The 21,978-nt window shown below is 41.3% G+C and overlaps 1 protein-coding gene and 1 long non-coding RNA gene across 5 annotated transcripts in view; one reads left to right on the top strand and one right to left on the bottom strand.

Moving 5' to 3' along the window:
- LOC128448667 (adhesion G-protein coupled receptor D2) overlaps positions 1-21,978 on the top strand; it is an 85,971-nt gene that overhangs the window by 48,288 nt on the left and 15,705 nt on the right. For all 3 annotated transcript variants that reach the window (XM_053431425.1, XM_053431424.1, XM_053431423.1), the window contains 2 exons: positions 996-1,137; positions 19,781-19,863. In XM_053431425.1, coding sequence (XP_053287400.1) covers positions 996-1,137; positions 19,781-19,863 — 225 coding nt within the window. The remainder of the gene's footprint in view (positions 1-995; positions 1,138-19,780; positions 19,864-21,978) is intronic.
- Positions 6,815-21,330, bottom strand: LOC128448668 (uncharacterized). 2 transcript variants are annotated; one of them, XR_008339780.1, is made up of 5 exons: positions 21,209-21,314; positions 18,622-18,705; positions 18,159-18,231; positions 15,596-15,627; positions 6,815-7,104 (listed from the first exon to the last, which is right to left on the bottom strand). It is a non-coding gene; the product is annotated as an uncharacterized LOC128448668 (long non-coding RNA). The 2 variants fall into 2 exon arrangements; XR_008339781.1 differs by lacking the exon at positions 18,622-18,705 and having other exon boundaries at positions 21,209-21,330.

The following is a 21,978-nucleotide window of genomic DNA, read 5'->3' as shown; positions in this document are numbered from 1 at the left end:
CAGGTATTTGATTTTCAAAAGGTAGGAACTTGAAAGGTTATGTTTTGACTGGTACCACTCATTGCTGTGAGTTTATTGATAAAAGGCTATAAATGAAGTGCTATTTTATTTTGGTTGCTGGCAGCCCTGGTTAAGGTGACTAACACTGATGTGTAATGCATGTATTTGTCCCTTCATTTGTGTTTGAGTGTGTTGTTTCCACTGAAACTGAATGTCAAGACTTAAATGACAGGCAGGCTTGTTTGCCATTTACAGAATGTGATAAAGGAAGCTCGGGAGCCTAATGGAGCCCCGTCCCTGTGACTGCTGTTTTGCTCCGGCTGGTAGACTAGTGTGTGATGGCGTTGTGGGAAAAAAATATTTATTTGACTACAATAGTGCATGCCATTTTTAATGCACAGTACTAATTGTGACTGCTAAATGATTAAATATATACTGTCAGTAATCAGAAGAAAACTTTGATCAAAAGGATTCAAATCTAAAAAGCCTTTCTTTTAATCTTTCTGAATGCTGAGGATTTCTTCAGCGTACATTTGTTTTTTTTGTTATTCTTCTATGTTTTTATAAATTGTTTTTAAAAATGAATTTTCAATTGCTTTAAATTTTAAAGTAAATACAACTTGAAATGACTCTCTACCATTATTAAAACATAAAACAAATCTGAGTGTAAATGGTTAAGAAAAAATAAAAATCCTAATTAGGCTGATAATCCATTTTATGAATAAACTAGAAGGGCCCTTAAAGAGTTCATACCTCCCACTAGGCTAACGCTCTATCTCACTATGTTAAAGAAGAGGAAGAAAAAAATTCTGGATCTTCCTCCTTAATCAAATCTTCTCCAATTCTAAACATTTTTAAACTTAAAAAGGTTCAAATCAGCGATCAACTTTGAAATCTTTGTTCTTATCAGGTAGGGAAACAAGTGACTGTGTATTTCTTTAAACAGTGTTTACGGTGATTTCCTGAAGTTGACGCTGCCTCCTCGTTTCCCTCAGAACTGTGCCAGCTCTCGACCATCCAGCTCGGTCACCAGCTCTCGTCCTGTCAGTTTCCCACTTGGAACAACCCCAAGCCAGGAAGAGGAGACCACCAATACCTACACGCCAGACCCTGGCAAGGAGGAAGAGAGGACCACAGGTTAGTTAACAAATGGGTAAAACCAAAAAAATATTTAGCATTCACACTTAGAAGTGAATGGAGCGCCATCTTGGGGCACCACATCCCACTTTCTGGAAACATCTGTGATTTACCCTAAATGGGATATGATTAAAAATGCTGTACATGAAATAAGGCAATTACTACTTCTAGACCGCTTTTCTACTTTAATACACATTTAGAATTTGGTTTTAGTGATCAGGGTCACAAGAGTATTAGCTATTGATGGACAAGAATGCACCTCTATTACACTATTCTCCACAAAGTTTGTCCTAGTTGATGGGAGGATTTGAACTGGCTGTCTTTGAACACGATAGAAAGTCACAAGATTGCTCGCTAATTTGATTTCTCCACTGGCCTTGCTTCTCAAAAAGCACAACCATCCACCGTCACTTAAAAAGAACACAGAAGGCCACCCATTGTGTGATATATTTTATATTCCGATGAAATCTGAATGTTGTGAATAAGTGAAATATTTAGTAGGTTGTGTACCTTTTTTTCTTAATGTACCTTTTGAAGGGGCCAGCATCTGTAGCCTTGCTTTTGAAATATTCAGTCAGAAGTGGTGGTTTTCACCGTGAAGGATTTTAATTTTCACTGCACTTTGTCGTACCACAAATGCAGCAACGGCTTTTGTGTGCATGTGTGTTTGTGTCTGTTTGCCTGAGTGCATACATGTGTGTGTGTGTCTGTGTAGGCTGCAAACCAATCCCCTAGAAATTCACCATACATTAACACTTCCCTCAGGGTGTCATTGGCACATTTGATCCGTTGCAGTTCATTTGGAACACATCGCAAAAACTAATTGTTATAATAATAATTTCTTAATACTAGATTTATGTCAAAACTGTTTTAAAGATGTGATTCAACTTTGTGGCTATTCAGGAGGCTGTAGTTAGTCTGTGGTGATGTCAGTTGTGGTGCGGGACACTTAGAGGTGTTTGTCATATTTAGTTTTGCTACACACATATGTACATGTATACATATCTATTCCCCCCCAACTTTTGCCCCACTGGCATATCTGCAATGCATTACTGCGAGTGCCTCTGAAACAGAGAGAGGCGGCTGGCCTGTTGAGTGAAATCAGACATCTGAAATCTCCTGTTAAACTTTAACACTAACCAGACACCCTGGCTTCAATCTAGCTGCCTGACCCGTGCTGCACTCAGCCGAGTTAAGAGTCATTTGGTTGTGGAAAAAAGATTGGAGACACCAGTTTCGAGGCAGGGAAAAGAGAGGGAGGGGTCGGTCTATGGTTTGATTCTGTTCCTCAAAGCCAGTCTTAGTGTCAATCATTGTATTGCCCCAGCTGACAGAGCGTTTACAGCATTTGAGATTTATAGGTTTATTTATGTGCAAAGATGATAAAAACACAAAAGAGAAAGATTGGAATAAAAGGGGAAAATGTATCAGCTTAAATTACGCTGACAAACATTTGAAGTATGGGGCAGGTCGTGATTATCCATTTATTGGAAAACCTATTATATAACCTTGTTAATATGTCTCCAGTGTAAAGTAAATGTTTAAATCCGCATTTTTAAAGCCTTTTAACACATTAATTTTCTTTATTTGCGTTGTTAACCCTTCATTTCATTGATTGAACAACTTATTATTAAATAATGCAGCTCTTCTGACGTGCACAATTATGATGTTCAAATTTGAATTGTACAATGTTTCCCTGTGTAATACTGCAGCGTGTTGTCGCTCTGTGCACAATCTCACCCTGTGATTTACAGTGTTTCCTTAGCAGGTGATTTGCATGGTCCCTGACACTATTATTGTCTCTTCCATTCACTCAGCACACAGTAGTTAAAGTGCCCCCCCCCCCCCCCCCCCCCCGCGTAACGTTACACGACCGAGCCTCCATCACAGCCTGACAAATGAAAGACGGCAGAGAAAATAATGTTTTTTGATGCGACCCAATTTACTAAATAATTGATTGTGAGATCATATTATTCAGCCCATTTGCTGCCCCTCCAATCTGCCGCCGCCTCAATGCTACAACATGCAAATGGGATCGGTTGCGTTTGAGTGAGTGCCAGGGCCGGGGGCAGGCAACACACTGCTCACACAGTACAAGCTAATGTTACTGTATGCATATCGTCATGCTGCCGGGGCCCACGATAGACTTTAACTAATAATCATGACAAATACGACTCAGCAGTCTATAATCGTATAATACATCAGAGGTGAATATTTGTTTTCATTGTAGAGTCTGTGCTAGCATGCATTCAAACCTACCTGTGCTGCTGTAAAAGGGATGATTCAAAAGATTTAGGTGGAGGCAAGTGACAAGGATAGTGGAAAGCTCAGAAAAACCTTACGCGTTGAAGTATTGTATTTATTTTGTATTTATACATTCACATCAGTTTCTATGGAGGGTATGTGGACCGTTAGAATGAATAGATTTTTTCCTTTGTCAAATGCCATCTCCAAAACATGAATTCATGTTACCTCTAACAAGCCAAATAACATACATTACAGTAAAAAAAACAATAGGCAGTATCTTGCTTTTTGGGAAGTGGGGGTTTTAACATGGGGGTGCCCACATTTGGACTATATGCTCCACAAATGGTACAAAGTGTCGCCTCGCTATAAAGCACAAGCGACAACCAAGCAGATGGGCCCCATTTTTCCTAACAATAACCACAGCATCTCTTAAGTGATAGTGGTATCTTGAATGCACAAGGTCAGCCCCTTCTTGGTGGGGTCCGTGTGAAGTGGGGGGAGTGTTCTGCTTTTGATACTCAAGTTGGTTGGCGAAAATGTCCAAGGCAGACATTGGGTAAGGGTTGAGGGTACATTGTGAAAAAATATATACACAAGGTAAAGCACATACTGTAGCTGTGAGCACGAGAGAAGGACACGTTTATAATGAAGGAGTAATAGAGGAACTGGGGGGGGGAGAGTGGTAGGCTTTGAATTGAAATGGAATGAGTTGCGTGGGTGTTCAAATATGTGCATGAGTGTTTCTTATGTGATGGCCATGATGAGAGTTGAAGGTTGCGAGTCCGTTTAAGCAGGAATAATGTACTTGGTCACAATGTTACCTCTACGCCATCTTCTAGCTTTGTTCAAGCCTCCTTTCCAACGAGCAGAGATGGCCGGGCTGGTATCTTAGCTGGTATCAGTGAGATGCCAGACAGGCTGTGTATAAGATCAACATGATAACAATGTGATTTTAACCTCAGGCATCAAATTCCGGAAAAATCTTCATAGCAAGTAATTAGTGATGCACCGATTTATCGGCCGAACATCGGTAGCGGCCGATATTCGCCTCGTTTACTGATATCGGCTTATCGGTAATAAACTTGACTTTCACCGATATCATTGGCCGATGTTCATATTTGTTGTAAAACCGCTGGGCACGTGCCGCGGCTGGGGGAGCAGTCGCTCCGTCGCCCTCCTCTCCGCGCCCGGAGGCTCAGTGTGCGGCACCGGGAGGTCCTCATCCGGTGGCACCTCACGGTGTCGCTGGTGCGGGGGCTTTCTTTCTCTTGGACCGCGGGGCGGTGTCCATCGCCGGCGCGGAAGGCGGGCCGTTGGAGGGGACCGGGTACGCGGTCAGCGGCGGCCACTCTGGACGCGTGTGGGGCCCTTCTCGCGGATCACCTCAGCTACGGCGACCGCTGGGGGAACCCTCCGGCTGGCGCCTAGCAGCTGACTGAGAACTGGTGCGGACCAGGGGAATCCGACTGTTTAATTACAACAAGCATCGCGAAGGGCCACGGTGGGTGTTGACGCGATGTGATTTCTGCCGACACTCAAAACAGGTAAAACTGAGGAGGGCTTGTTAAGTTATCTTGACTCACGCAGTGTAACTTGGCGTAAAAAGTATGAGCGTAGCGTCTGTTTAAGTACTTTATTCTCATGTGCACCGGCTCTATTCATCCGTCTCATGCACAGGTAACAAGGGAATTGACAACATACGTCATACACACAGAAGCCGTAACACATCTAATAAACGGGCAATACTGCTACCGTAAATCAATGAGAAGAGCGTTCTCTATAATGATACTTTAACAGGGCTGTTTTAGACAGGGTAAAAAGGTACTGTTTTAAATTACCCTTGTGGTATTTTGACCAAAATATGTTACAGACATTTCATTAAGATCCCGAGGAACCATTTCAACTTGCGGTAAAATGGGTATAATATGTCTCTGTTAAATAAAGTTTAGTTAAATCAAAGATTGTTTCATAAATCTGATTCAATTTGTGCTCATTAAAAGATAAGAGTGATGAAGGGCTGAATTTTTTTTAAATAGTGCTTTTTAAATAATGATTTAATTATTTTTCTGGCACAAAAAGGTGAATGAATTATAACAAAAAGAAAATAAACAAATATCGGTATCGGTATCGGCTATCGGCCAGATTGTTATTTTAAATATCGGTATCGGTATCGGCCAAGAATTTCCATATCGGTGCATCCCTACAAGTAATCCATCTCGTCATCATGATTCATTGCCTGGTTGCTCATTTCACGTCATGTAATGTCCTTGCTATGTCAGTAGGTGGCAGTAATTATGGCCGAATTCACGAGAGACAGGAGTTAAAAGTTACGTTGCCATTCTGACTCACAGGGTAATTTCATGCTGGAAAAGAACGACATACTACGTTCCCTTGCTGCTCTTTAAAACCATTTCCAGGCTTGTAATGATATCAAATCTTTCTGAAACAACATGAAATTTACAGACATTGTGCAAAGGTATGATTGGTTCTGTGGTTTCATTTTGGTAGATTATACTGTATTTAAACCAAAAGTAACAGTAAGTTTAATGGGGACGTCTATTTACTGGATTTTTCCACATTGCTGCATGGTTAACCAGTTGGCCACAGTCAGCTTTTGTGTAAATCGAAGTGCGTACAACATGCTTCTCTGTGAATTCAAGGCTATTTGGGTTTCTTTAACCGAATGTACAGGGTTCAAAGTGTCAACTTACAAACTTGTGGTTGAGAATGATGTTTAACTGCCATGCCTGCGTCATAGTGAGGGAGCTTGTAATGGGAGATAAACAATGCAGTGCTGAACAGTGTGATTACACAGCGGTTGTACAACATTACCGGTAGACCGTCCGAAATGAGATTGGTCCAATGGCCTGTCGACATCTGCCTGGTGGTCAAGATGTTTTTGCTCGATTGTGTTCTCTGATGCCCCTCACCTTCTCTGTGGTTAGGGTTAGAACAAGGCTGGGTTCGGGTTAGGGAAAGGGGTAATTCCTGTCAGTGGGGAAACAAACTTCAACACAACACAAGCATAGGGCTCACTGTCCACTCACAAGCAAGTCTTAAAGTGCATTAAAGCAATGAAGAAGTATACAGCTTTTCGTCCTCTGTCAACCCAATTCTCCCATCCACCTTTCGGTCAAAATGAATGGACTGTATTATAATTAAATTAAACCATATTCTACACAGGCCAGAAATACGTCATTTTTTGATGGTACAATGGCGATAACACTTGTCCTTGTCTGAAGGTTAAGGCAAGATTTTAAGTGGTGTGATTTTAAAGTATTGACAGGTGCAGCATTAGATGATTCAGTTGTTGGTCTGTCCTCATCATTGTAATCACCCGTAATCACCTTGTTGATGAAGGAAAGGTGCAAGGGTTTGCAGTACCACGCTGTCACAAATTCATCGTAGAGAAACCTGAAGTCTGGTGCCATTTTCAGTTTATGTAACCGAACTTGAAGGAACCATATGCCTGCACATTGCTGACATCTGACACCCTCTTTCCTCTCCTCTTTTCCCAACATGTGTTCGCCAGCATCCCTCTCAATTAGGGGCCTTGCAGATAAAGTAGTGTGTCGGTGTATTGCATGCATCTTCTGCAGATTACACACAGGTCTCTCTCTGACCGTGGGGTTGACTCCCTCTTAGCTTCCTCCATTCACACAGCATCACTTGTCATGCATGTTTAGCCCAGTTCATTGACATGCAACAGGATCCTCTGCTCTGAGAATATAAAAAAAAATGAAAAATTCCCTTGTGGAATGACAGCATGTTTGCAGCAATTTCATCTGGGTGCTTGCTGTTGGATCAGTTTCTCTTATTGCAAGTCGGCTTCTTTGGAACATGTGCACTGGATAGGGTGATGCACTAGTTCAGAATTAACTCAAGATCTGCTTGACATATCAATCAAAATATCATGTTTTAAGGATAAATATTAGTTATGCAAAAGAGAGATTATAATGCATTTGGTGCATTGGTCCAAATTAGTAGGAAGATAAAATCAGCTTGATTAGTATGATAATCTCAAACAGCAAGTTAACACAAATTGTGGCTAAATTCTTTAAAATCCCAAAATATATGTTGTTTCATGTCACCGTATCATTATCAACAACTGTGAGATGTAAAGTCATTCAGAGAAATTTGACATATTTCAGTAAAAAAAAACCACAGCATCTGTTTGGTGACTGCTGCTTGACCTTTTGCTCTGTTTCTTTTCTCTGTAATTGTATTCTGACTGGGATGTGCATGTGGTAAATGTGTTAATGTGGCACAAATCCATTGTGATTTCAAAGGTGGAAATTTAATTTCCACTGAAGACTGTCTAATACATGAATCTGTCACTGAACTTGCATGTCTATCACAAGTGAGTTTGAAGTGCAGTATTAAGCACTATTCTACAATGCAGTTTCTTCAAAATCAAATAATCAATGTATTGAGACATAGATAAAGAGCCTGTGTGGTCTGAGGTCTGTTTTGAACCTTGCAAAACTGTTGTAAACTAATTTACTGCTCAATTTCAAAACAGAAGTAACATTTTGGGTCACAGTTTTTTTTAGTGTGGATGTGATTGTACTCTTTATTGGTTTGGACTGGTGTTGCAGACCACTGACATCCGGAGACGTGAAGCATGCATTTTGGAAGAAAAACAATGAGACACCGTTTCTGTGGGAATTGACATCACATTGACAATTACCACGGCGGAATCGCAGACACTGGAGGCGAGGTGTGCGTGTGTGTGTTGTTGTGACAGAGAGGTATTTGGCCTCTGAGCAGCAGCTTGTGTTCAATGTCTCACTGATGTAAAGTGATGTGTACTAATTCTACATCTGCTCGAACCAAACAGGGCTTGAAAGTTCAGCCAAGTCCCGAAAAAAATCACTTCCTCAAAGTTCGTCTTATTCTTCCCCTTTTTTTTGTATTTTGAAGTAATAGACAAATAAGTGGATATGGCTTTTGGGTTACCGGTGTGTGTCTGTGTGTGTGTGTGTGTGTGTGTGTGTGTGTGTCGATTGGGATTTGGATTGTTGGTTTGGCTGTTTAGAGGATGTGTGGCCCTGAAATGGGCTCTTGTCATGTGGGCTGAAGCTTTGAGGACTTGATTGTAGCCTCACAGTGTAAATACCCAAACAAACAGGCAGCGGTCAAATGTGTTATCGGTTTGCCATGTATTTACATTCCTCATCCTCTCTGGTCTCCCTAACTCTCCCTCCCACTCTCGGCTTTGTTCATTTGAATTTACTCACAGACACAGTCTCCATCCATTCATTTTATTGACATAGTATGTGATGGCAGAAGAAATATTCAGAAATCCAAGTGTCATGACTATAAAAGAGCTGCTGACAGGAATTAAGTTTTAAATTGACGGTTAAATCGCTCCTCGACTATTTCTCACTGTTGTGTGAAAAATCTGGAAACCATTCTCAGATCATTTAAAACACTTAAACAACTGTGTTTCCCTGCACTGGTACTACACTCTGGCATTTCATATTCATCACAGCCGATGAAACAAATCCAAAGATGAAATATTGAGCCCATTTGCTTGTTTTTAAGTGACTTTAAGCGCAGCTGTTTATGCATATGCGCCCAGCCGCTAAGAACTGCACCGTGCTTCTCGAATTTGTTTTCCACAGCTGTTCTGCATAACAGCACCACGCTATCACGCACCAGCGAAAGTCTGGTGAAGGGGAATCTATTCATAATTCAAAGAAACAACACGGCACAAGCAGTGTTGTTGTCAGATATAACAAATTGAGGAGCAAAAGAGTTGAATTTGTATCTGCTTACGGAGGTTGACTGCATTATACATACTGCAGGTGCCGCTGAGTGTGTGGTAATAGGATATATGATGGATGGCCAAGGCGCATGGGCTCTCATTCCTCTGGGTTATTCATCTATTTATCTGCTTATTTATTTATTCCTTCACCCAGAGAGACCCTCACAAACTCTGGATTTGCCTAAGGTGCAACAGAGCCTAAAAGAGCCTGACCAGTATGGAAATGGGGTTGAGCACTGGAGGTTCTCTGTGGAGGATGTGTCAGGTGTACTGATGTCTGTACTGGTGTTCACTGGTAATGTAGGTTGTGTAAGGATGCCTGCAGTTTGTGTAATTTTCATACGTCTCAGAAGTACATGAAATGCATTCAAACTTGCTATAATCCCAGGTTTTTGTCTCTTGAAGGATTTGATTCTGCTTCTGCCAAGGTGTGTTTTCACCCTGTTGGTTGGTTTGTTCATTTATTTTTAAATAGGCTTGCAAAAAAACTACCAGACAGATTATTACACAAACGAGTGGTAAGAGGAAATGTGTGTCAGGCAAGAATCCATTCAAGTCTTAGTTAAGCATGTGCCCCTGTTGTCCCAATCTGCAATATCATGAATGGCTTCTTTCTTGACACGTCCCCTCCTTTCACTGGGTTTCATGGAAATCTGTTGAGTAGCTTTTGCGTAATACTGCTGACAAAACAATAAACCAACAAACAAACAAACAAACATACAAACAAACAAAATAGAATGACACTCATTGGTGTCCATACCCCAGCCAATGCCAGTCCCATAAATATGCCCAATTTTTCATCTAAATCATAGTATTTTTCTCTGGGAAATTGGTGAAAATAAAAAATGCCGTATAAAATTCCGTATTACATATTTAAAAAATGTTTGAGATTGAAGCTGTTGTGTTGTGGCAGTCAGCCATCCGTAAGAGACCGAACCTACAGGGACTCATGGGACACAGCGTTAGCAATCAACACACCTCTGATCACACACTATCGTTAACTAACTGCCTCTCATGTTTAACCCTGCCGCTGCTCCCCTATCAAGGGTGTCAGTCAAGGACCTGCATGTGCCCTGGGGCAGGTCACCTCCCCTGGGCCGAGCTGTCTCATTGTACTGCTCCCCTGGCCGTGCCATCGCCCATCACTCCATCTCAGTAAAACACAGCGTAGAAAAATACAAGTAAATAAAATACACAAACAACAATTTTCCACAAGTGTGTTAACGTTGTACTAAAACATTCACCAGCACCAACATCATGCAGCTGCTAACATCTCCTCCAAACCAATATCAGCACCTCCACCCCTTCCCCCCCCCCCAGGAGCATTTTCTTCCTCGTCCTCATCTCAAGAGCCCATGGCAACGACATAGTCTGCAGCTTACGACAAAGCAAAGTGGGGAAGGGGGAGGGCGGAAGGGGTGGCGGGGGGGCGATAGGCTGTAGATCAGGGCAGGGAGGATGGCGGCGCGACCAGGGGGTGACAGGGGAATAACATCCCTTTCTCCTCAATCGACAGGGACCATAACTCCTGCCTCTCCAGGGACAGATTGAGAAAGGCAATAGCCCTAGGGGCTGTGAAGCACGCATGCTTAGGAGAATTGAAAGTTAAAAGAAAAACGCTGTTTGCCGAGCCACTTCCACTGATCCAGCCGACAGCACAGCTCTTCACCGCTGGAATTGTTTTTTTCTCTTGAGGTGGCGATAGAAAGGCCCAGGTGGCGTACTGTCCATATGCTTTATCAAACAGTAAATCTCCTGTAGTATTTTGTCAGAGTTTTCTGGATTCATGGAAGTTGGTACGAGATTTGGCACATCTTTCTTTTGCAGTGATCTGAGGTGTGGAACTCAGTTAGTGTACTCTTGTTTTTGGTGGGGAACAAGCTAGTTTCTGTCGAAATTTAACTTTCCATGTGACTTGATTGTGGTGAGTTTGCATAAAAGAGCTCAAACTATGTTTTTATCAGTGGAATTTATTCTCAAAATGTGGAAGCACATCACAGTCTACACTAAAACAATTGTCTGCTTTAAATTGGAGGAAATATTAGATTTCAGCGACTCTAAGTGGTGCAATCGAAAAAACACACTGTCACAGAGAGATAAACGTAAACTAGGGGGAAAATATTTTTCAACTAGATCTCAAAAACTATATGTCGCTACAGTATCACTTCCAGAGCCTTTAGTTTTGCTTGTCCCACATTTTTTCAAGCGAATATCAGATAAAACTGTTCTGGCAATTATTTATCAAGTTTAGTATCTTCTTTTGTCTCACATCATGAAATTATTATAAAAAGGGTTCAGTTAAACATACTTTATTTTATTGCAGGCTGATGAATCCCGTTGGTTAACTACACACTTTCTGATATAACAAGTTAAGCTGTCATTTCTGTACATGTCACCAGCAATTGGTCAAAACTATGTTTTATATAATATTTAATTAGCACTTACTGACTTTTTGTTGCGGCGGTGTCTGCAATCTGCAATTGTACATGCCATTGATGTTCAGTGCTTCCACCCTTCAACTAGAGGCCGAAAGACTTTTATTTACAATAGAGATAAAAAAAACATTATTTACGAATTCCCATCCATTCAATTTTAATCGTATGGCACCAAATCACAACGTAACTTATCTCAAGGCACTTCATTCAGTAAGGTTGAGACCTCACACTTGAGAAACCCAACAGTTGGCAAAGCAAGTACTCTGTGACAGTGGAGAGGAAAAAAAACTGTCTATCTCATAATTGTGGCGAGCACAAAGGGAACGATAGGTGGGTCAGGAATTAATTGAAATTTCTGATTAAGTCTCAGCAGGGCTGCGTTAACTAACTCTGAAGTGTAGGTGTAAAACTTTCACCGAGCGCCCTTTGGGATCGCGTGTGTGTTTTCACAGTGCTGATGTAGTGTCATAAAGTTGTCTGATTGATTCAAGTTATAACCACAAGTGATAAAAACTAAGTAAAGATGAGAGAAAATTAACAACTCGCAGAATGTATTGATTAAACACTTTAAAACGAGCGTGCGGTTGTGAATGGACGTGTAGCGGCAGCGTAGCAGCTTTTACGGCCTGATCAATTTCACAGTGGCTTATTGAGTAGCTTCTAATGCCCCTTCTTTATTTTCAGTTGTAACCTGCAGATCGTCTCGCTCGTGTCACGGCTCGACAGAGAGAGAGAGAGACAATAAATTTTAATACTTCGTCTTTGGAAAATTACACATGCTTAATCATTGATTTTTATTGTTTCATCACGATAACATTATCCCAGCGGGTGAGGGCAGGCGAAAGAGCGGCTCATAAAATGAAAAGAGGTTGGATTAGATTTGACATTTTAAAGAGGGGAGTTGACATAATGAAACGGTGGCGTAACCAACTTTGTTTGCACTAATGTACAATGTATTGATTTTGCCTTGTAACTGTTTTATCAATAGACAGTTTGATGCTGTAAACATTTAAACAAGTGGAACCTCCCACCAGCAACTTTTCTCTTCCTGTTGCCGGTTTGTTGGGAGAATAGAACAAAATTATCAGTTTGACTGTTTGTTCCATTTGCCAAGTAATTAAAAAGACTGCAGAATAATTAAATACATACTCTTTTTATTTCTACAGAGATATACGGAGGACAGACATATTTTTCCTAGTCGCTCCACTTATTGGAATCATAATAATTTAAACTACAGTCACTTCCAGCATGTTGTTGGTTTCTCTGGCAGCAATAGATCATTAAAAGGGCATCAATCCCTCTGTAGCCAGAGAGTAGAGATTAATCAGTTATTGATTGATTTATCCGTTCATAAATTGAACTCTTTTCTTCCTTTCCCCCTTCTCTCTTTTGGTCCATTTGCATCTCCTGTCCTTATTGAAAACATATTTTCTGGATTTATTCATCATACCCTCGCTAATATATCTTCAATGCTAATGTACATATTAAGTTTGTTCTACTTTCATCCCTGTCACATCCACCATAATTTCACCTCAACAACTAGAGTGCAAGAAAGATCACATTTGAATGTGTGCGCACCAGGATTTATCGCCTGCATATAAAAAATATATCAGGATCATTAACGCCATGGAGATGATGAAAGCTTGCAAACACTCACAAAATCTGTGTGTGTGCATATATGCACGTGTGTGTGTGTGTGCGTGCGTGTGTAAGAGATATGATAAGGTAGATTGACTTCTAATATAAATGGCAGAGGTGTCTCCTGATATCCGTAAAGCAGTGCCCTTTGTGTCCCTGCCTGCCAGCTTCACTTAGTGTGTGTGTGTGTGTGTGTGTGTGTGTGTGTGTGTGTGTCTGGTATATGGTATGAGAGAAGAGAGGGACTCTTGCAATTTATGTTATTTATTTATACAAACATACAAGGGTGGTTTTTCTTTGCATTTAAAATATTCATTGTTGATTGTTTTCCCAAAAATGTACTTTGTTACTACATTTTTTATATTTTTGTTAACGTGACATGTTTTAAGGTTTGGTAAATTTTGGTAAAATTTAAGTAAACGTTAAGATATTTTACGAATATGGATAAGGTAAGTAGCAGTCATGCTAAAGTCTGCAAATAAATTAAATGAATGTAAGTCAATGTAAGGTGCTCTGCATTGTGTGTATGTAGGTGTGCGTGTGCGTGTTAGTGAGAGAGAGAGAGACAGGCTGAGTTTGGGTGAGTGAGGGAGCAAGTGGGTAGACCAGTGCACAGCCTTTACACACATTTCTTCATGTACATTTAGTCTCCCTCTCTCTCTCTCTCTCTCTCTCTCTCTCTCTCTCTCTCTCTCTCTCTCTCTCTCTCTCTCTCTCGCTCACCCTCTGTTACACACACACAAGACTAATAAAATACACACACACACACACACACACACAAACATACACCGGGGCAGGCAGGTTAGCCCTCCTCCTCACAGGCACCTGCTCCGCTGAAGGTGAAAGAAGTGCTCACTTGAGCTCATTGAAAAGTAGATGTGACAGTAAATTTTTCAGGCCCTTGTGAGATGGGAGATCTTGTTATAGCAGTCAGGATGGGGGTCAGGGCAGTGGCTGCTTGATGATTGAGGAAAAGAGAAGTAAATTCATTCTGCTTCGGGCACTTTGTCAAGTGCCAGTAGCTTACCGTTGAGAGCCACTCACCCATCACTGTGTTACGGCCCCAGAGGTCACCTCCAGCGCCATAAATCTGCCTCGCCTCCTCGCCTGCTAAACCTATTGCCTTCCCCCGGCTGAGCACGAGTGGGGAGAGAGGCTGCAGCTGCTGCTGCTGCTGCTCCTCATAGTTACTCAAATGAACAAAAGACAGAAGGGGGAATATAGATTCTCATTCTGAGGTTGCTGGTGGTGTAAGAGCAGTACACCTGGCGCGTTGTGCCACAGAAGTGATGTGTGCGTTTCGACTAATGGTTGCGTTGTGTTTTGTGTGAGTGTATGTGTGAAAGGATTGATGGATTTCAATGTATGCATGCTCACTTTTTTCGGGTGGAAGATTTTGTGTGTTGCAATAGAAGCCTGCATCTGTTTGCATACAATTTTTTTCTAGAAGTCACACAATATTTTGAGTGTCTCAAGGAGGGGTTGCGCAGATTTTTCAAATTTTCTTTTTAGATTGCTTAGTATATGAAGTTAACGTGCGTGAGAAGTAAGCAGATAATGGAAACTCAAGATTTGTTGGATTTGCCCTTCACATGTTTTTGCAAACAAAAAGTAATAATAATTTTTTATAGTGATACCTGTCTTATATCATTTATCCACCTCTTCAGCTTCACACTCCTGCTTTTCCCTCTCCACTTGTCTCCTTGCTGAGGTTGCATCCCCTGACCCGTGCACCAGCCTGCTCCTCATTCTCAGACAACCCTGTCTTGACCTTAATATACCTTGACACGCATGATATCAACAAATAACACATGTTCTGCCCATGATCTTTGCACTAGAGTGTGAGAACACATTTTACATTTACATTTTATGCTGATGTATGAAAGATTTCAAAAATGTTTTTCAGATTGGGATGTTTGATATATCATTCTTATTTAAAATAACTGAGGTGCATGAAAAAATGATTTCAACCAAATGTTTTAACTTATTTACAAAAAATAACTTCTATTAAATGGCAGCAAATGTGCAGGTTAGGGAGATCATTATCATTCAGTAAGAGAAAAGAACAACTATCATGCTCTCTTAACTTGCTCATCAATCCACTTAAGCTGAAGACCCACATGAGAGGGCAGAGGGAGAAGGTAGAGATGAGGAATGGCAGAAGATGTGTGGTAGACAGAGGGATGAATGACAAATAATGCATTGCAAGGAAAAGCATAGATATGCAAGTCTACAGTTTATCAATCTACTGAACAAAGTGAAAGAGTACTGGAGACTTAGACAGTATAACCGGTGTCTGTCAAACACTGTTTCCCAAACCTTGGCTTGCACGGTCTAATACCTTTAATTCCACATGTGACGTACTAACCTGCATCATCCAGCTCTGCATGCAGTGCCTCACTGCAACACAAGAAGAAATGGTTTATTGCTGTGATACACATGAACAGAAGGCCTCAGTTGTGCCACATTTTTTAAACGGTGCAGATTTCACTTTGGGCTGCAGTCCACCAACACTGGTTGATGTCAAGCCATTTCTTCTTCTGATGAAATGTAAGATTGGTGTTTAGAAGATTCCCTCAGCTGTTTTTTTTTTTTTGGAGGGGGGGGGGGGGGGGTTCTTCAGTGTTTTAGCTTTGCCAACACACTCTCTAGACTTCATCAAAAGGAAGGGGAAGAAAAATATGCTTTCTATACTTCATGACGACCAGCTAAGGGGGGGAATTGAATTTGAAGAGTGTGGGTAGGGCTTCAGTTACAATGCTCAACCTCATATATTTTTTCATAGGGCCACACAAAAACAGACACCAACCTACGCAATCCCTCGGGGATCTGTTCTCTCTTTTCTAAATTGATAATTGAAATATCGTGAAATTATTGATATCCTTTGCCATGTGCTAACATTTTTCCAGGATGGTGGTATAGGACTGAAGTCAGAAGAAGGAAAAAGAATCTGGGTCTGGTGCGGGTGTCTGTGTGTCTGTCTTTGTGTGTGTGTTTGTTCGTGCGTGTGAGTGTGTTGTTTTTTTTCCTTCTTTTTGCACATGTTTGTATCTCCACATGTGTACATATTGTGAGTGATCGCTCCTTTCTGAAATCATTGCACACTGTAATTACACCTGCTCAGAATATGTGTGTGCACATGCATTCAGTTGCCCGTGCTTACATATATGTTTGAGTGTGTATGTGTTTGCACGTGCCTTTTAAGCTTGTAGTGTACGAACACCAGCCTGCTTTCAATATAGCCTCTTATTAGGGGGTGATTATCCTGCCTGCATCTGGCTTCTCTCAGCCGATGACTGGGAGTTGGATAGGCCAGGGGTACCCAGGGAAGAAAGGAGTGAAAACTTCCTGGACCCGGTTTTCACCCTCCACCCCTCAACTCCAATATACCCCACAACCTCTCCAGAAACCACCAGAACAGAAAACTCGGAATCTGGGGGGAATTAGGTGTAAAGTATGGTTTGCGCACAAGACCTGAAGTTCCCATAGTTAAGTTTTACCGAAAAGATCTGCAGCTACTAGTGTCTGTCCTGAATTAACCCAGAATTAAGGATAAACACTCGTAAACTTCCTGTGTTTGTTGTTTAGTCTTGTTTATTATGCTTTAACAGGCATTTTACTGCGTCCTCCCATGGCTGTAAAATGCTATTTAATTAAATTTGGTCCAGGTTTGGTTAAAACACAGTAAAATTGTATTTCAGGGATCTGTGGATGAACATTGTATTTATGTATGTTGACTACAAGCTGATGAGAAGAGCAGGAATATTCCAGTAATGTTCCTGAAATCTCTAAACCACTATCTACAGCTTCTCTATAGAAATTAAATATGTCAATAAAATGAGTTAAATCCATAAAGAATATAAATTATGTTATTTATCAAAATGTTTCACTTCTTGCACAGAACATAAATTAGTATTGGTTGGTAAAAAAAACATAGTTGGCAAACACATTGATCCTCTTCCAACAGACCAGACAACTTCCTTCTCGCACAGCCCTCCTAAACGCCGGTGGAAGATGCAGACTGATACACCTTGATCTAAGTAAATACTGTGAGGCGGAAAAGAGACGAGGAAAACGTGAAGACAAAGCAGAAACAGATAGTGGACGGGGGTGAAGACAGTGCGGCAGGATCCCGAGGGCCTGGCTGGGGACTTTGTAAGAACCCATACATCAGCTGTCAGCCGATGAACTTCCAAAGCGTCACAACGGGGAAACACAATAGACCGGACAGATGGTCGCAAACAAACTGCAGAGGGTTTGATGCTATTAAAAGCTGTTTACCTCATACCAGAGGCCCGCAAGTGTAGTGGATGCATTGTGTGATCATTTCTGAATTACTGAATGTGTGTTTGACTGCTCGCTTCTGGAGTTTCATTGAACCCTCTGGTGTATTCTTAGCCACCAAATGACCATTTGTAGACTCGACTAAGACGTGCAAGTGTCTAAGTTGTTTTCTCATAATTAAGATGTAATCAAAGGCGAGACGTGATGGAAACACAAACCGTACGATGATTGATTTGCTCTCGGTGGACTCCAGCCAACTCCGTAGGCCATGACAAACTTTTGGCTGATAACCAATAACCAGACAAACATAAAAAAAGACCCCCTCCTCTTTCCCTGTTACTCTCTCTCCCCCTCCCATCCTTCCTCCCATCCTCTCCTCCTTCCGCTCCGCTTCATCTGCTCTCCTAAAGAGAGGCGCTGACACCTCAGAATGATGAACTCCTTCAGCGTGCTGACCTTTCTCCTTCGGACTAGTCACCCGCCCTCGTGCCCTCTTCCATGTAGATGAGACAGAGACAGATGAAGATATTCTGCAATGTGCGTGCATGCATGGGTGTCAGTGAAGGGGGGGTGGGGTGGAAGCCAGGAGTATCGCGCGGTGACACAGTGGAATTAGTTTTGGTGTTGGTGGATGACGGCCGACCCACCTTCAAATCAGCAGTCAACCAGGGAGATTAATCCAGACACAGGAGGCCTGTTGGAGAGCAGCCATGACAGGCCCTGAACGAGAGGAGAGAGACGGGCAGGGGGACAGACAGATGGGGCGCGTTGCTTCACGACGATGATATACCTGCTGAGATTGTGTCCATATATCTACAGCATGTGTGGAACTTTGAGGTTTAACATACAGATTGTTAGACTGCCGCGGACATGAATAATGTAAAGACCAAGTTTCTCAACCATAGAATATATAACATTTGTATATTATTCTGAACTCAATTATGATTTCTAATGGTCCAGTGGCTCATTTCCATGGTTATAAAAACACCCAACCCGATTAGAGCCTCTTAAATGGTGGGATTAACACATAATTTTAATTCGATTTTATTTGTATTGCTCCAAATCATACATTATCTCAAGGCAATTCACATTTTAAGATTGAGACCTTACAATAGTATAGGGAATCACACAATCCCCACAGCGAGGAAGCACTTGTCTTCCTCTTGCAGGACCAGAGTCAGGGAGGGAGACCGTCTGCCTCGACGGGTTGGGGTTAGAGCAGAGGAAATAGGGAGAGAGAGGAGAGGGGGTTGACGAGGGGTTGACGAGGGGTGAGAATAGAGAGAATATTGTTAAATTTAAATGTCTTTTTCACGGTTCAAGTTTCAACCACTGGTGTCCATCAGTGGTCTTCTGACCAAGTATCCTTGAACAACCTTTACACTACCTGCTCAGACAATCCAATGCATCAGTTAAATCCCTGAAATGTAAATCGAGTTGATGAATATGGTATATTTAGCTATTCTCATCGTGCCTTCTTTGCTTTCTGCTCCGCTTATATAATCCTTTACCTCTTTTAGCTCCTTATTCTGTCTTGTTTCCATTTGCATTACAATACATCAGTGCAAATTACAGGTCAAATAGAGGGAAAGACCTGATGAATTTCATTTGATCGTGGATCCTCAATTTTCAAAGAGAACCCTTCATTTATATTTAATGCTTCAGTTACAGATCATACATGAGAAGAACACTGAGGCACAGTAGTTGAATTGCCTTCTGGCCCCCTCCTTGCCCACTTCCTAGAAACTGCAGCATTGTGTTAATAAGGCGTGGTCCCTTTGTGGGTCATGAATCTGAAATTCCATAATAATATCAGCCACTTGTGTATTTAACTAATGCATTCATCCAAGTACATGTTTGCTTTGACATAGAACACATGCAAATCAATCAGCAAGGTCACATCCAGTCATTCTTGGAGGACTCTCGTATCATTTCCTTTCTTTTATTTGAAATTTGAAATATTAGCTCAATGTTGTGATTTTTCTGCGGAAATATTTGGGTTGTAAAATAACCATGAAATTCTGTCATGTCTCATCAAGTTGAGATATGTAAATAACGGAACTTTATATGTTTTCATTCGTCTGCAATAGAATTTTAGGATAATCCCTGCTCACTTACTCGCTCAGGGAGTGTACCCTTGTCTTTGTGTGTGTGTGTGTGTGTGTGTGTGTGCATCTGTGTCTTCAGTTACTTTGCAGCACTGACTGCCAGAGCTAACTCTGGGTGTGTTTGTGTGTGTGCGTGTGTGTGTCTGTGTGTCTGTCTTCAGGTCAGCTGTCCATTCCTTGTGTTCCAGAGAGACTGGAAAATCCCTCGAGCCAACCCTTCAAAGGCACTCATCAGCATGGAAAGGTAACTGACTCCTGACACACACATACACACAGCGGGGTATATATAAGTCGCTCCGCTGGAACGTGGAACTTTGGGTAACGGGGGCCGGGGCTGAACTGCGGCATCTGATCTTTGACTTTCGGACAAAAACAGACTAAACTCTGGTGTTGAACTGTTGCTGTGTTAGGTTAACACATTCAACAGCAGCAGGTTGGATAATTCTCTCTGTCTGACTTAAAACAGTGTAGTTCTGTTTTAGTTCGGTTTGATTGAACGCAAGTACTTAAAGAAAAACAAGTAAAAAAAAATGTAGTAAATAAGTTAAAGATATATTATTAAGTACAGTAAAATGTCTTCAGTAAATTATTTACTTGATATCAAGACCTACACTTTCTGTTACTTATACGTATGAAGTGCAATTTAGAGAATCTAACTCTGAATTATTGATACTAATTATTTCTGTCACTTTATCAAAATTTTTTATACAGTAAAATAATTAAATTATAATTGTGTGAACTAAATGCTTTTTAAAATACAACTTTTTTTCAAATCTATTCTTTTTTCAGACTTCAGATTTTCCAAATTATTATTGAAATAAATTATATTATAATGATTTCTGTGAGAGAAAACGAGTTATAGGGCTTAGAAGGGGTCACACTCTCTCGCTCTCTCTCTCTCTCACACACACACGCACACACCCACAGCTGTACTTGAATAGCTCTCCGCTGAAATAAAACGAAGCCTCCAATGACCTGATCAGACTCTGCATATCGTCGTCCCCCTGGTGGACAGCAGTAGAACCACATCACCACACATCCTTTATTAAATGTGAATATATGCAAACTATTTAAACTTTTGAGTCACATGTTGTAGAAACTATATAACTGTAATAATGAAAAATGTCAAATAAGAGATTTCTCTTTTTTTAGAATTACAATTACTTTTAGAAAGTATGGGTGTATTTTGCCTTGTCTTCGTCCAGACAAGAGTCAACTCCTCTGTGTTTAATAATGTTTCAGTATCTTGATGAAGGTCACATGAGATATTGTAACGAGAGGACTGTTGATCACTTAACATTTAGAGTTGGTTTTTCAAAGCTGTTCATAATCTCACTTCACCTCCAGTCCAGAAGTTTGTAGTCCTGAAGCTGGTATTATAAAAATTTAGTTAAATCAATTAATCAATCACAAATTGTGTGAATCATTTAGGATTTTTTTTTTTTTCATATTTGATAATTGTTTATTATTTAAGCAGCAAGTTAATTTAATTTCACAACAGAAAACCGACATCAGTAGTATAAAACAAAAATGTAAAATATAGAAAATACATTTTTTTTGCCTTGAGAAGAATTAGACTAAATACAAACCAAAGTCTTTCGGGGGGGTTCCACTTTCTCTTCCTCTTCCTCTCTGCCTCTTTCACCTTCGCCAAACTGCTACTGCACAACAACTTTCAACTGTCGTAGCGCCGACGTGATCGAAGCTGACTTTGCTCTCCACCCAGCTTTGTTTTTCTTCGCAGCTGTTGGGTGGTCCCTGTCCCTCTCTCTCTCTCTCTCTCTCTCTCTCTCTCTCTCTCTTTCTTTCTCTCTCTCTCTCTCTCTCTCTCTCTCTCTCTCTCTCTCTCTCTCTCTCTCTTTCCTTCTCTCTCTCTCTCCCTCTCCCCCCTTTCTCACTCATTGTCAGGTTCACAGCGTCTGTTTCTCTTTGAGTGCTGTGGGAGCCAGGCATGGCCCGAAACTCAATACCTGAGTATACACAATTAAGTTCACACCAGAGGTTATTGGGTGGAAGTGTGGTCTCGTTCCACAAAATGTGTGAGTCAGTCAAAGGATAGAAGAGGGGGTGTGTGAGTGTTTATGTGTGGCTGGTTAGTTGGTCAAGGTTAACTAAATGACGGGAGGTGGAGGTGGTGTGTGTGTTCTCAGGGCGGTTCTTTGGTTTCAGCACAGGCCAGGGTGGGAGCCTCTGTCCTGGTTGGCTGGTGCTGCTGTGGACACTTTGTCTGGACAGGTTGTTGCGTCCAATCATAATCAAACGTGAGGTTTTTGTTAGTGTGGTGTCTGTTTGTTTTTTGCCGGGTTTGCGTCACGAGGTGATTCGTTATGCTGTTTTGTTGTCAGGCATTTTTCTGGTC

Source organism: Pleuronectes platessa, chromosome 9 (assembly GCF_947347685.1).
Source record: "Pleuronectes platessa chromosome 9, fPlePla1.1, whole genome shotgun sequence".
Taxonomy (NCBI): domain Eukaryota; kingdom Metazoa; phylum Chordata; class Actinopteri; order Pleuronectiformes; family Pleuronectidae; genus Pleuronectes; species Pleuronectes platessa.
This window is presented reverse-complemented; position numbering and strand designations above follow the sequence as displayed.